The sequence below is a fragment of the Triturus cristatus genome, chromosome 10 (assembly GCF_964204655.1).
Source record: "Triturus cristatus chromosome 10, aTriCri1.1, whole genome shotgun sequence".
NCBI classification, from domain to species: domain Eukaryota; kingdom Metazoa; phylum Chordata; class Amphibia; order Caudata; family Salamandridae; genus Triturus; species Triturus cristatus.
Genome location: NC_140593.1, coordinates 195453984 through 195470244, shown reverse-complemented (window position 1 = coordinate 195470244; position 16261 = coordinate 195453984). Strand labels below are relative to the sequence as shown.

Sequence of the window (16261 nt, the reverse complement as noted above, 5' to 3'; positions counted from 1 at the left end):
TCATTATTGTGTTTTCTTGTATAAAGTGTGTTCTAGTAATAAGGTTTAAAAATGCCGCTCTTCTCGAAACTAAGACAGATCAAAACTAGAAAAGGTGTACTCGAAGAAGCTGTTCCCATCCCACCTAGGGACACTCCAGGGTACTTTATGTATCATAAGCATGGCCTAGATGCCGTATTATTTCTTGATTTATGGGTAGACTACACCAAAGAATTACCAGAGAGTCAGAGATGGCCCGCAGCGGGGACCTGGGATGCAGATTGCATCATGAGAGTAGAAGAAGAATTATGGAAAAAGAAAGCCAGACAGTCACAGAAAGATGCCATTGAATTATGGCGTAAAGAATCGTATAGACGTACAGAAAAAGCACTCAGACAGGAAGAGAAAGGTAGAGAGAATTCAAATAAAGTCCGAGAAAATCTATTACTTGAGGAAGGTACCCGAGTAAAATCAGAACAAATAGACAGACAAAGAAACGCCCTTATGAATGGTATGTATCCACTTCTGGCCGAAGGGTTACCTAAGGCTACTCCGGAAATACCAAAAGACTTGCCACCTCCATTGTTTCCGATAAAAGCACATCCCAAGGGGCATCCTAGAACCGCAGAAGATGTTTTCCTTTCCTCTTATTTAGATGACGCAGCTCCCGAGTATGCTAATACCGCACCACATAGACCGCCTACCGATGATGCGCATCGCCAAGATTCTCCGTCTGTACCTCCACAACAACCAGCTCTGACACACATTCCGACAAACACATCTGTTTCTACCGCTTTTCCCGCAACGACGGTTGCTGTCTCACCTTCAACAAATCCTTTCACGTCCAGCACCCCAGATGGTGCTACAGGAGGTACAACAGACATTTTTTCTACGCCACCCAGAGGAAATAAATTTTCCCTTAGAGAATTAGCACACCAACGTACGCCCAAACTAGCAACTCCCGACATGCTCAAGGAACTTCTAGTAGATTGTAGATATGATCCTGTACCCGGTAAACGGGACGAAATGCTGCTGTCATCATTACGTATTCGACGAGCTGCAATATATTTAACGAAGCTACCAGGAATGGCTACACATTTAGAAAATATATATCACTTTGTCCAGTCAGGACGAGGTCCTGAAAGTATTAGTAGAGCTATGGAGTACCAGAAAGCGGAGGTACAGGGACAACTGTTACGTTTCCTCATAAACTGTGTGATCAGAAATCAAGACCGGCCTGGGGTAAATCCGGAAGAAATGCAAAAACTTGTCACTTGGGGCCAGAATATATCAGAAGGGAGACATGATAAACAGTTATGTATAGTAGCTATGTACCGAAAGATCCGCAAAGAAATAGAAAGAATACACGAAGAAAGATTAGAGATAGACGCCGCTGACCTAAACAGAGAGGAGGGGGAGCAAGAATCAGACCAATTAGATACAATAGCTTATGTAGGAAAAGGAAGATCCCATAATAATACCAGAGGTTTTAACGACCCAATACGTCCAATACGTCCAGAATGTAATAGACATCTTCCAAACCCTATGCTAAATACAAAATCCCCTGAACACTTATTCCAAGCCGCTGATAAATTACTCCGAGATTGAAGGGGATACCACGTGCTTGATTCCATGGACGAACAAGAATTAGCCAGGTCAGCAGTACTATGGGCTGACAGTCCCGGCGAATACAATGACGATGTACTTGCACACACGTTTCTGAATCTAGACCCATATGAACAGCGTTTAGCTAGTATATACATGATTCAACACCTCCTTATATTATATAAAAACCAACACTCCGATCCAGGACCCTTACCTGACATTTTGACAGAACTGCTCACGAATATATGGAGAGGGTCAGGTACTGATTTGATTAAGGAAATTCTAGAATCCCGAAATCAATATTTAAATTTCGTATGCCCAGAACACGTTCCAGTTCCCATCATGGGAAGAAAAATGTATCACATAGATAGACAGAATCCGTTACGCGAAGTACACCCAATTAGAGGTGCCGGTGATAATTTTACACGCGTGTTTGTGTACACGCCTATAACTAAACTGGAATTATTAGAAATGAAGAAAGTAGTACCCAGCCATGACAAGGACCCAGCAGGTTTCCACCGTGAGATAAAAGACATGTTACTCATGGGAGAGTATACCTACCCCGACATTATGAAAATATTAAAGGTCCTATTACCTGCCGGTGTTTATGAGAAACTCAAAGAAAAGGAATGGGAGGTGGGAGACCAAAAGATAGATTGGACAGCATTAGAAAACGAAGAAAAGGCCCGAGCTGCAGGAGCAGGGCTTGGGGAAAAGACTACAGCACTAGCAGGATTACTAATACAGGTACTGCCACGTTTATTAACTACGAAAAAGGAAGACTGGGGTGCAATCTCAGCCTGTAAACAAAAGCCAGATGAAGACACTAGTGATTTCTATTCCCGATTTGAAAAATGTTTTAGTATAAATAGTGGCATAAAAGCCAGTAGTGAGTCATATCCACATCTGTTTGTGACAAAATTAGTTGAAAATTCTCTGCTACAAGTCAAGAATAGAGTATTGAAATTCGAAAGTACCTGGCAAGGTAATACCCCATCACAGATGCTACAGATGTTACAATATCACCACAATAGAATTAGAGAAGAACAAGAACACGAACAAAGACGTATGAAAGATACAAAAATGAAAATGCTTGTTGCACAGTCAGTTCCAGCCGATAGTCATCAAAAGGGTGATTCCGCAAGTCCTGCGAAAGGGACATGCAACTATTGTAAACAACCAGGTCATTATATACACGATTGTCCAGTCCTGAAACATAATATTGCCACAGGTAGAACACATGAGAGACCACGTCCACCTAGACAGGATCAGAATCAACCACAAATCCCTCAGAATGCACAACCTAGGTTAGCTCCGCAACAATTAGCTCCGCAACAGGCAGCTCCACAACAGATCGTAGCACCACCACAAGCGCAGCCTGTCGCTGCAACTCAAGCAACAACACAACAAATGTATCAGTATGCACAAACAGATTATCCCGATTATCAACGATACTCATGAGATAGCCTAGAGAGGGAAGTTGGCTTACCCCTTATAGAGGTTCCTGTAGACCAAGAGGGACCTTATGTACATAGTGAACTATTAGGGGAAGACAGAAAGTTTTTACTTGATACAGGGGCAAGCAGAACAACTATAAGACGCAGTGAAGTTCCAGGGGCACCCCTCTCAGGCTCACAAAATATTTCCCTTGGATTCTCAGGAAAACCGATAATAAATGACGTAACACAACCTCTTCCACTTACAGTCGGCCCATTAACACGTACTACAGATTTATTGCTTACTAAATCATGTCCAGAAAACTTGTTAGGTATAAAAACATTGAAAGCTCTAGGAGCCATAATATGTTGTTCTCCGGAAGGAGTACGACTATTTTTACGTGACTTTAAAGGTCACTACGTATCCAGAGACATGGATCACCGACTGCAGAATTTACCTACACATTTATGGGCACAAGGCCCCACTGATGTTGGTTGCATGAACATTACACCATATCGAGTCACACTAAAGACAGGAGTGGTACTACCACGAATGCGACAATACAAGTTACCTCCAGATGCTGTAGTGGCTTTACTGCAAATCATTGACGAGCTCATTGCACAAGGAGTGGTTGTCGAAACTGACTCCAATGTATGTAATTCCCCGATAATTCCGATTCTTAAAAGAACGGATCCAAAAGCTCCGCCAGTATACCGATTAGTTATTGATCTGCGCGAATTAAATAAATGCATTGTACCACAATACCCCGTGGTCCCAGACATCTCTTCATTATTGACAGCCATTGACTCAGAAGCAACATTTTTCACTGTAATTGATCTCAAGAATGCTTTCTTTAGTGTCCCAATTGATCCAGAAAGTCAATATTTATTCGGTTTTAGTTTAAATGGACGAAGTTTTAAATTCACACGCGCACCTCAAGGATTTACAGAAAGCCCCAGCATCTATAGCCAAGCATTAAAACGAGAACTTGACAGTATCCACATGCCAGTTAACACTGCCTTGCTTCAATATGTCGATGATCTGCTGATCACCGCCCGAAGCGAACTTGAATGTGAAATAGCGTCACTGACGGTTTTGAAATTTCTGGCTGACAAGGGGCACAAGGTGTCCCCTTCTAAGCTGCAATTTTGTGTCCCGCGAGTTGTTTATCTTGGGCACTCGCTGTCCAAGGAGGGAAGGCAGCTTACACCCGATCGCATCCAGTTAATTGCTAACATGCCACCACCCAAGACACAAAAGGAGGTGCGGGCTTTTATAGGCCTCACTTCATACTGTAGGCAGTGGATCCCTCAATATGCATTTCTAGCAAAACCACTCATCCAGTTGACAACACAGGAGGCAGCCACATCGACTGTCCTCCCTTGGACTCCAGAACATACACATGCCTTTGAAAGCTTAAAGAAAGCTTTATGTCAAGCACCTGTCCTAGCAACACCATGTTACAATAAACAGTTTACACTCTTTGTTACAGAACGCGAAGGTACTGCTTTGTCAGTACTCACTCAGGAACAAGCAGGATCACACAAATCATGTGCTTATTTCTCTAGTACATTAGATCCAGTAGCTCAGGCACTTCCAGCGTGCCTGAAATCAGTGGCAGCAACAGCTTTAGCAATCAGACAAATCGATGCCATAGTGTTAGGACATCAATTGACAGTACAAGTACCACACGCAGTAGAGGTTCTCTTGAACCGCACACAAACACAACACTTGACTATAGCGAGACTCACCGGTTATGAATTCACATTGTTTCAGCCACACATAGAAATCAGACGTTGTAATACGTTAAATCCTGCCACACTGTTACCAGTAGGCGGAACAGATCCATTGGCACATGATTGTGTCGAAGTCATTACTATCACGACGAAACCCAGACAAGACTTGACAGACATCCCTTTGTCAGATCCAGACTTGACATTATATGTAGATGGGTCATGTATGAGAACAAGTACAGGAGAGTTAGTGGCCGCTTACGCAGTCACAACAGACACTGAAGTCATTGAAACAAATTGTATTAACACTTTGTCAGCTCAAGCAGCAGAGCTCATCGCTCTGACACAAGCCTGTATTCAAGCCACAAATAAAAAAGTCAACATATACACAGATTCACGTTATGCATTCGGAGTCGTCCATGACTTCGGCGTACTGTGGCGAGAGAGAGGTTATTTAACTTCTCACGGTGCCCACATCCAACACGGACCCCTCATTCAAGCCCTATTAGACGCGATTCATCTACCTACTGCAATATCGATTATGAAATGCAAAGCCCACACAAAAGTTACCGATATCATTTCTCAGGGTAATGACCTAGCTGACAGAACAGCTAAACAGACTGCTCAGAATCAGACTCACACAACTGACATGACAAAGACAATAGTCCTGACACCAACACATTGCATGACAGTTAAGGATCCCGCCCTTGATGTAATTGACATACAGACACATGCTACACCAGAAGAAATAAAGAAATGGACTGAATTAGGAGGGATCCAAACAGATCAAGGATGGATGAAGAAGGAAAAATCCATATGGTTCCTTCCCGACTCAATGGTCCAAGTCATCATTAACACTATACATAGTCCAGCGCACCTAGGAGAAAAAGCTATGCTAGACAGCATTCAACACATTTGGTTCAACAAACACTTGCGAGCCGCAGCGAAACAAAAAGTTCGTACCTGTATGATATGTTGTCAGTTTAATCCAGGTAAAAGCATCCCCGTAGAACAGGGTGGATTTCAAACTCCCGATCATGCTTTTGAAGTCCTCCAGATGGATTATATCCAGATGGAACGATGTCGAGGATTCAAATATGTTCTCGTAGTTGTTTGTGCTCTTTCCCGTTGGACAGAAGCATACCCGGTTTCAGATTACACTGCCCCGACTACTGCCAAACAGTTAGTTCGAGAATTCTTCCCACGGTACGGTTTACCACGTGTTGTCTACTCAGATAACGGCCAGCCGTTCTCATCCGAACTAATGAAACACGTTTCCCTTCTATTAGGATACCAATGGAAATTCCACTGTGTCCGACATCCCGAGGCGGCAGGTCTCGTGGAACGCCATAATCAAACTCTGAAAATTAGATTGTCCAAAATATGTAGAGAGAAAGGAGTCGATTGGATAGTAGCCTTACCAGTTGCGCTCTTTTACATGAGAATGGTAGCACATTCTCGAACAGGGCTATCCCCGTATGAGGTGATCTTCGGTAGACCACCAAATATGTGGGGGACGCCTATACCTCGTAAAATCACTGATGTTGACTGTAATATGCTGACAGATTACCTGGCTTCCTTGATGTCTGCACTACAATCTTGTCGTTCACAGGTATCCGCAGCTTTTCCCGACAATACTGAGGTGAAGCCCCATGACGTGGTTCCTGGTGACCTGGTTTTGGTCAGGAATTTCGACCGGAAGACCCAACTGGATCCTAGGTGGAAGTCACCGAAGTTGGTTCTACTTACCACAAGGACAGCTGTGAAAATCGAGGGAAGGAAAGGGTGGTTGCACTCGAGTCATATCAAGAAATTTTATGGACTACCATCCAGCGTAGAGACTCAACCCTGTATTCCCTCACAAACAGACTCAAAGCTCCCTTTGGCTGAATTAACGAAACCAGAACTGTATAAACTAAAATTGAGGTCCAGTAAGTCAGACAATTTGATTGTTTAAGTCCTCTCCAAGGTGAATCGGTTGAATTTGTCTCTGACATGTATCCTCTGGACCGGAATAGAGAAAGAAATAATCAAATGCTGCTCAAGAAGCATGCGTATTGTAAATCATTTCGTAGTCATTGTACAGTAACATTATTAATTTTGTTTTTTCTAAGTCTTCTGATCATCATTGTCAGCATCCTATTGCACATGTATTATCCTATTCCTAAGCGTGCTTATAATATAACTGCAGAACATTCTTTTAGTGAATTACCTCCACATGAATTGTCTTATTGATTTGCGCTGCGCAATAACACTTTCATTAGTATGCTACATCATTCCCATCAAACCAGCAATGCCACAAATTGTTGGATATGTGGCCGACTCCCTCCCTATCAGAACTATAAGGGAGTTTTGCCCCTCTTTCCTTATCCGTTCACACACAATGGCTCCTGTGGAGCATGGTTTAGTTTGATTAATTCCCTAGATTCAAATTCCGCAGTTTATCAAGACAACTGGGTATGGGGAAACCTGAACTTAGTTTTGCTTAAAGTCTGCTACCCTAACAAGGAGGGACTTCCCAAAAGAACAGGAACTGATCTAGAAAATGAAGTATATGGATTAGGTAATTTTACGCTTAACCTCATGATCCTGAACGTTGAATCTGAAGCTACACCAATCTTGCCCGCCATGTCCGTATTCCCAGTAAAAGGGGAACTATGTATAAGAAAGAATGGCTCCATACACATGGGCCATAGTAAATGCACCACTGTAATAAAATTCAGTGATCAAGGCAAGTCTACATTTAGAGCTTCTCGTCATTCCTACTTTATATGTGGCCAGACCGCATATATACGCCTACCTTTAGATTGGGATGGTACCTGTTACATAGCATTCCTCCTACCACCTGTTTTCCTAGCTCCTCCTGATTATTATAGAAATACCCATTTAGTACACAATAGACAGCAGAGAGATCTCCCAATTGTTGATTACACTGAAACAGCATGGGAAAAATACACGGATTTCAATAAAGGTTTCTTTCCCTATATAGGTACAGTCACTAATAGTAAGCTGATACGTAGATTAACCAGAACCCTTGAAGCAGTAGTGAACAAAACTATTTCCGCCTTAGGCAATTTAACAGAAGAGCAGTCTGCTATGCGGATTGTTGTGCTTCAAAATCGTCTTGTCCTTGACGTCATCCTGGCCGATAGGGGCGGAGCTTGTAGGGTCATCGGATCAAGTTGTTGCATTTTCATACCAGAAAATTCGCCGTCAGTATATAAAGCCATAACCCGCCTTCATAAGATTGTAAGCCAGATACACCAGAGTCCAGGCACCTGGACTTGGTCCGGTTGGTTCTGGGGCGTGTTGTCAGCCTGGGGATGGAGAATGCTCTCCTTCCTAGGTATTGGCTTTCTCATACTATTCAGTTGCTGCTTATGTCTACAATGTGGGCCAGCGATTTGTGGTCTGTGTGCCACCTCGTGTATCCCACATCCAAGTTTTCGTTCGAGATCCCGGAAGAAGAAAGAAGAGCAAATGATGCTATATGAACAGATCGATGGATTGATGAAGATTGATATCTCCTAAGGGTCCGAAGGGGACAAGGAGGGAATGAGGAAATATGAATTTTATGATCAGTTATGTCCCCTATCGTAGACCCCAACGGTTCCATGTACATGCTATACGTTCCCTCCTGCTCCAGTTTTGAAGACGCAAATATATGTGCGTCCACCGTCAACATGTCCTCTTTCAGATCCACTATGAATGGGTCAGATATTCCTTTCCTAAGTATGAAAGGCCACCGACTTTATGTGGTTCACTTTCCACATTTTACAGATTCAGGCGAGTAGGCCCGAATTCTGTCATCAAGCCTTTTCCTGCCTTCTGCCTCTGAAAGCTCCAGTCTGAGCCTGCATCTGTGACCATGAACTTTGTCTCACTCCCTGCGCGGCTAACGGTGCCTGATCCAGCCCGTCGCCTGCCAAAAAACTGTATTTCACCTTCAAGATTATCTCCTCCGCCCCTCATCCGATGCATTCCTGTCTAGTAGTTTAGGTAAACATTCCTCCAGCTACCGTGCAAAGGGCCAGGCCTCGCTGTCCTCATGCAAGTAATTCATAGCCCTGTTACCATGGAATATTCCTACCCCCTCGCATCTAGTGTAGACACTTAGACGCTTGTACACGCACTAACAGTCAGTATAGTCAGTATAGAATAAGATTCTATCCTAAGAGACCTCTCTTTTTGGATAACACAGTTCTTTAAACATAGGATATTAGATATGATTTGGGATTAGGTTGACATAACCCCAGACTTCTGTCTCCAAATGTAGAGCTAAATGTCAAGTCCCTTTCTCCCTCTAGTTGCACGTCAATCACACGTCATGCGGCTGCGCACGCATCTCTGCCAAATATTTCTGCTGACATTGCAGGATTCTCTTATGGATCCACCCACTTGTGACATCATGTATAATGACATTTTCTAGTTACGCCTATTCTAGTTACGCATGCATATTCTATTTTGTCTTATCAGTTGATACGCCTACTGCATCTGTTTCACTGTAATGCCTTTTCTATAAAAATGATTACCTGTCAATAATATATGCCCTTCCTTCCTGAACTTTCGTGGTGATGGAATAGAACGCCTACAATTCGAATTGTATTCCTTTGTATAGGAATAAAGCCTTTTTAAAACCTCTAATACCACGGATTCTGCCTCTCATTTTACTGAGTTATTCTTAATAGACTTTACCGCATAAAAAATAGTACCGGTAACGAAATATTTACCACAAGAGCGTACATTGCCAGGATGAATATATTTATTGCACAAAACAGAAAGCGGCTGACACAAGAAGTTTCTGAAAGTAAACAGTTCTTATCGGCATCCTGTTTGTCTTTTGCTCTTTATTTTGATCTACCTGCCATAGGTCGCAAGGGGAGTGCCATCGGTCGCAAGGGGTGAGCCATTGGCAGAAAGGTGTCGCAGGTGCGATCCCTGGCGACTTCTAAATGCTAGTCCATGGCTGCATCCTTCCTCTTGGTACTTTTCATTGTCTCCTGCCTCTGCTGCAGTGCCTCATTAGAGCCGCTGCCTCGCAGCTAGCACTGACTACTAGAGAAGAGCACAAGCTACCAACCTCTCGAGGGCCTAGGATGACTAGGTGTCTTGGATTTGCCAAGACAGTCCAGGTTTTTCACCAGCTGTCCCATTAGATTTCGACAAATTTAGCACATGTCCTAGTTTTCAGAGAGGGTCGACTAAAGACATGGGGAGGCACCTTTTTATGTGTTTCATGGGCCGTATGGCGGGTCGCTGGCTTGAAAGCTCTTGACAGGCACGAAGAATGGGGGCCCCCTCAATGTAGTTTGCAGGGGGGCCCCCACAAGTTTTGTTACGCCACTGTGAACATGCACTTACAAACGGATTTACTCATACATAATGGCATCCCAGTATGGAGTAATATTTTGCATGATTAAATCTTCTCTCAGGTTTGGGGAGCAGAAATTGCAGGGCGGTTATTAGCCAGTAGTTTAGGGACACACACACACTTAGATGTGTGGGTAGTTGGAAACATCTCCATGACCCATTAATTTCCAGCAAATAGAAATGCAATACTGTCGATCGCAGGTTTAAATCCAGTCGGAGGGTGAAATGGCTCGGAAAACACTTCCAATTTGGTAAGGGGTGTAGAAGAAGAGTTGTACCCACTTTACAAATGGCAACACATTGGATTTTTTTGTTGTTGCAAGAATCCAAAAGTAAAATTGCCAAAGCAGATCTGCACGTGCAGATGCACACTGTGCACAATAAGTAATGTGGAGGGGATTTTGCATGTAGGTAATGAGGATTACACAATATAAATCTTGTGAACCTGGAACGTATATAAATGTTCAGAAGAACTCTTGATATGTATATCAGCACCCATTTTAGAGAGAAATCCTACAGCTGAGGATGCACAGATGTTTAAAGAATCGGTTCCTCTATAATAAAGTTTAAGGAGAACAAAGGTTTTCGTGAGGTCCTAATCAACCATGGCACAATATGTTGACTTCATGAGATTCATAAATGTTTAAACGAGTTCTGATTTATCATTTCACAGTTTTCATTTAAAAATCCTACAATAACAAACCCACAATTCACTACATTCATTGTTTGATGCAACAAACAAGTTCAATGCATTATTGGTATACATTCTATTGCCACCTCCAAATGCTGCTGCCTAAGGCAGAGGTACAAATGTGTAAAAGAATACAATGCTGTTCTCTGCTGTGCATTGTTTTTACCCAGTAAAACTAAGGGGCATATCAGCAACAGCCGGCGATAATTATCGCTAAGTGCGCTTAGCACGAGGATAATTATCGCCGGCAATCGCTGGATTTTATCGCTGATCTCCAAAGTGATAAAAATCCAAGCGATAGCTGATAAATGTGCGATTATCGCTGGAAATCCAGCGATAATCGCACAGCCATAGGCGATAGCTTGTTGATAGGGCAGGGCAGACTTAGCCATAATATTCACCTTCCATTGGATATAATGGCTAAATCAGATTAAAAGCAGGCATAAGAAAAGTAGCAATAAGCGCGGTTAGTGCTACTTTTCTTATCGCTCTGCAGGTTAGCGTTCAGATTGATGATAGGACAAATGTCGGTTAGCGACATTTCCAACGTTATTTTGGCGTGGAACGCCTACTTTGCATCTCATTAGAGATGCAAGGCTGGGCGTTAAGGAAACAGGCGCTAAGGCATGGATTCACGTGATAGCGTGACCTTGCGATAAAATTATCGCCGCTTTTCGCCCAAAAACGGACGCTAAAGCACCAATAATTTTATCGCAGCGCCTTGATGATATGCCCTTAAATTGGAAGTTAAAGAGCAGCAAAGCTGTTATTTCTGCTATTATGGTACACACCTCCTAGTTTAGCTCTGTAGTTTAAATGAGCAACATTGTGTTTCTTGTTATCCTGGAGCTTTCATATTTTTTAGTGCATCACAGGTTATGTTATCTTTGACCTATTTCTTTTCTTTGTTTTGAGATATTGCACGTTTTGCACAAGCGTTAGCTTGATCCCACTAAACGTCTCTCCAATCAAAGTGTTGATAATAACAACAGTCCACACATGAAATAGTGTCTAAAGTTGTCAACTTTTCGAATTTACCTTAACTTCATTTGACTTCCCGGCAGCTGGTCAATGACTCACAAGCAAATATATGGTTGCAATCTGCAATCTGCAACAGTTAGACCTTTTGTAGAACACAAGGTGACGTGCAGTCCTGAACATTTTCTTTTGTATTACATGGATCTGAACTTACATTTCCAAACATTCTTTCCACAGCTCTCTGTTCTCAATCAAAATGGAAATGGCCCTGCTGCTCTTGTTCTATCAAAGTAACAATTTTAAGTCATTAAATGATTTACCTCTGTTTTGCTTGATAGAGGCCTTCTTCATATGTCTGCACCCACGTAATGTCGTCACCCCAGCCTGAAATAAAAACAGTTACATGAGTAATACACAATTTACGCACTGCTGTTGGTTCTGAATGACATAACTACTCAATTTTCATCCCGAATATCTTGGTTTTAATATTGACAAAAATAAATGTACGTTGTCTTTTAACAAACTATTTATTCATGCATGTTCATTTTGATCTTATTTTGGGACTTCTCACAAATAAATCGTTTTCTTACAGTCTTATACAATATATTTTAGTCTCACCAGCCTCAATATAAATATTACATACTCATATTTACGTACATACAAAGAGAGGGGCCGGTCATCACCGTCATCAACCATGGGTTGCTTGACTTGTCATCCAGATTTTGAAACAGTCCACAGGGCATCATTTATAGAGTGGGCAATTCGTTTGAACCCTCCAGTCATTGGCCTTGCCCCCAATGACATTCAAACCACAGTACAACCATTTAGTGGCTGGGTGTCACACAGTGTGATAAAAGCATTTTGCCCCATTAGTGTCAGTATCTACAACAAGAAGTGTCAAATATCAAGAGACAACATTACAGCCCCACACATATGGTGGAGGGCTGCACAGTTACACCTATTTATAGCAAAAACAGTAACACAATTCCTATATCAATCAATTGTGTTAAGCCCAAGGTAGGACGGTGGCCCACAACTCAGCATTTCAGCATTCCATAAAATAACTAGGGTCAGACGTAAGTGTAATATCAACAAGATAGCATATTATCTTTCACTGTCTCAGAAGGGATCTGCTCTTACTTCTAGCCTATATGTTTGTTTATTTTGAGTTGTATATAGTGCAAACACACAGCGCTTTACAGAATATGCACAGCAACATTTACAGACAATAAGCAAGGCAAACAATAAAAACAATGGGCATGCGTTTCAATAATATATAAACGATGGTGGAGTAGATAGGTGATATAGTTCAGAGGTAGCGATGGTAGGTTATTTTAAAAGTTGGGGGAATGCATAGTTATATTCTATTCAGAGGTAGATTTGTTCAGACTCTTTGAAGGTTGATGGGGGAAGTTCATTGGGGAAGTCAGGTATTTTAGGAGGGTGGGTTCAGGTATTTGGAGAGAAGAAGTAATTTAAGTTTTTTTCTGATTTGTAGAAATGATTGATTGTCACGTAGATCCTGTGGCAGAGCATTCCAAATTCTGGGCCCCCTCCATCAGTCCCATTGGGTCAGAATACCTCTACCCTGACCACTTATCCCTAATATCCTACTTACATAATATTGACCCCCCTTGAAAACCGTCTCTTGATTCACAAAATGGGGGCCCAGCTTTTCTCTCAAGTTGCAGCCAGACAAACACAGCATTGCTATGGGTGCGTGGATCTCTTGATATACCTAAATCTTTTTTTAATACCTCCAAAACTACTGAACAGATTACACCAAATTTCTGGACCAAGACCTAGCTTTCTGCCAAATGTGGTGTAATTCGTTCAGCTGTTCAGGCTTTAGTCATGTCTAAAATTCCAATGGGAAATTGCATAGGGGAAACTAGTTTTCAGACACGTGTTTTTCTGGGCGTCCGCTTGACAAATCACCCTGAAACATTCCAGACAACAGCTGAAGTAAGTGTCAAAAGAGTTTTAAATATTTCACAATGATTCGTCAAACTGCACCAAAGTTATTAGCAATATAAAAAAGGCTCCATCTATGGAAACTAGGTCCTCAAAATAACCATATATATATATATATATATATATATATATATATATATATATATATATATATATATATATAATATACATATTATCATTTTTGTTTCACTGAAAAAAACAAAGGTAACAGGGATGTTCTGGTTAGGCCCAGATTTCACTTGTAAAAAACCCAGTCAAATTCAGCAGTTATGATTACCTGAGCTAACTATAATCACGCCCCTGCAATGCACTGCTTTTGACCTCACATATTACATCACTCATGACATGGTCAGTGACATCACTGATGACATCTCAAATGATATTCAGAAAAAACAAAAGGTAACCCTCTACAATTGTACTTTTATGTTTTGGATGTGTGGGAGTAAAGACCACTATTAAAGTAAGTATATCCAATTGATCTGTATTTGTTCTTGTGCACCTAACACATGCTATTGGTTCTGACCCCCAAATGGAATTATGCTACATGTTAAACTTGGCATTTTTGGTGTGGTCTCGCCTGACTTTTTGACTCAACCTCCTGTATTTTTTATTCTGTGCTGGATTTCGGTTTTGCTGGCTTAGATGCTTTGGTCACTTTGCCACTGCTGATCAGTGTCAAAGTCAAAGTCCTCCCTGAGTAAATTGCTATTACAATTGGGTCTTCCTGATTGGCATATTTGATTTACTAGTAAGCCCTGAGTAAAGTGCACTGAGTGTGCCAGCGCCTTTAAATCAAATCTTGCTATAGGTCCTAGAGCACTGATTGTGCCACCCACATGGGTAGCCCTGAAAAGGTATCTCAGACCTGCCACTGCAGTGTTTGTGCACAGTTTGTAAACTGCCATGTCAACCTGGCAAGTGCACATACTTGCCAGGCCCTAACCTTCCATTTTCTTACATGTTAGGCACCCCTATGATGAGCCCAAGCTACACTCCTGGGCAGGGTGCAGTGTATGTGAAAGGTTGGACATTTACTGGTGTGTGTGTTGCCTGTCCTGATAGTGAAAGACTGCCAATTTAGTTTTTCACTATTGAAAGGCTATCTGTCCCATAAGATAGAATGGGAAATACTTTGTAACATCTTACAAGTATAACTTCTAATTGGGGCAAGATAGAGAGGTACAGTTTAGGCTCTCTGAACTCAGAATTTAATAAAATAACATATTTTACTGAAGATGGTTTTTAAATTGTGTGTTTGAAAATGTCACTTTTAGAAAGTAGGCATTTTCTTGTTTAACCATTCTGTGTGCCTCTGCTTGTTTGTGGATTGACTGTCTGGTTTTGGAGTGACAGGGGAAGGGGATGTGCATTCACTGTAGACAGCCACTGGGGGGAGGAGGTGTGCCTGGCCCTTCCTGGATGACTCAGAGCTGAGCTGAATAGACCTTGGCTGAATTTAGAGTAGTGGGAGGAGATTTCCTTGCACCTGAATAGGGCCTGTCTCCTTTGCACCTCCTGTGGTCATACTGCACCAGTGAGGACAGAACTGGTTTGAACTGGGCTCAGAGACCCTTGCACAAAGAGAACAGAATGATGTATAAGTAGGGATGTTAGGAGGGGGGCGCTAGGTGGCGCTAGAGCGCAATGGCCGCCTCTGGGTGAAGCTCCCGCAGCCCGGAAAACTTATCTGCTTATCTATCCTCGCCATATGCCGCTACGACAATTGGAAGACAGGGTACTGAAGTCCCGTGAGCCGCTGCACTAACGGTGCAAGTTGTGGCGAGAGCAGGACCGCGGGCGGACAGCGACCGCCGATAGAGCGTGGAGCAGGCTGGAACTGTGCCTCGCTGAAAGTCGCGGCCGAGCGGGGCGCGCCTACGAGAGGACGCGGCACCCGCGAGGTGAGGAGGCCCCGCGGGACCTAAAGTAGTGCTGGAAGGGGGAGTCGCGGCGCCGTGCTGCCCGCCGCACCACTGTTGGCGAGTGGGCTCAAACAGGAGCGGAGAGGCGCGCTACGGCCGGGTGCGGAGCTGAAGACATAGCTAACAGCTGAGGCCTGGTGATATCGGAAGTGCGGTGGCGGGACGGCCGCGAGTCCCGGAAGGTGGGATGCGCCGCAAGTATACTGCCTGGAGACGCGATGCTATGGAGGAGGCGGCGGGCAACGTAGGCGCTTAATCACCCGTAACAGCGTGACAAGCCATAGCTGACACCCCTGCTGCTGGTGGACGTGCTGGGTGAGAGGTGAATGACTGGAATCGAGGAGGCGCGGTGCCTGGGAGATGCGATCGTCGCGGTGAGGCAGCTCCGCTGAGAGATGAGCTTTGTGGAAGCCTGTGCTCGCCTGGACCCTCGGACGAGCTCGGGTGCCACGGGTGCGCTGTGGCCCAAGTCTGATGAAGTGTCCCCACAACTGAATCAGTGAGAACCTGGCTGCAGGGCTGAGAACTGACTGGCCGTCACGGGGTCCGCCCCTGGTAGATATCCACGCTCC

At 43.2% G+C, this 16261-nt stretch overlaps 1 protein-coding gene across 1 annotated transcript in view; it reads right to left on the bottom strand.

Annotated features, from left to right (window-relative positions):
- Nucleotides 1-16261, bottom strand: part of LOC146789198 (anterior gradient protein 3-like) — a 125600-nt gene that overhangs the window by 53036 nt on the left and 56303 nt on the right. Inside the window, exon 3 of the mRNA XM_085630796.1 lies at nucleotides 12114-12177. Coding sequence (XP_085486922.1) covers nucleotides 12114-12177 — 64 coding nt within the window. The remainder of the gene's footprint in view (nucleotides 1-12113; nucleotides 12178-16261) is intronic.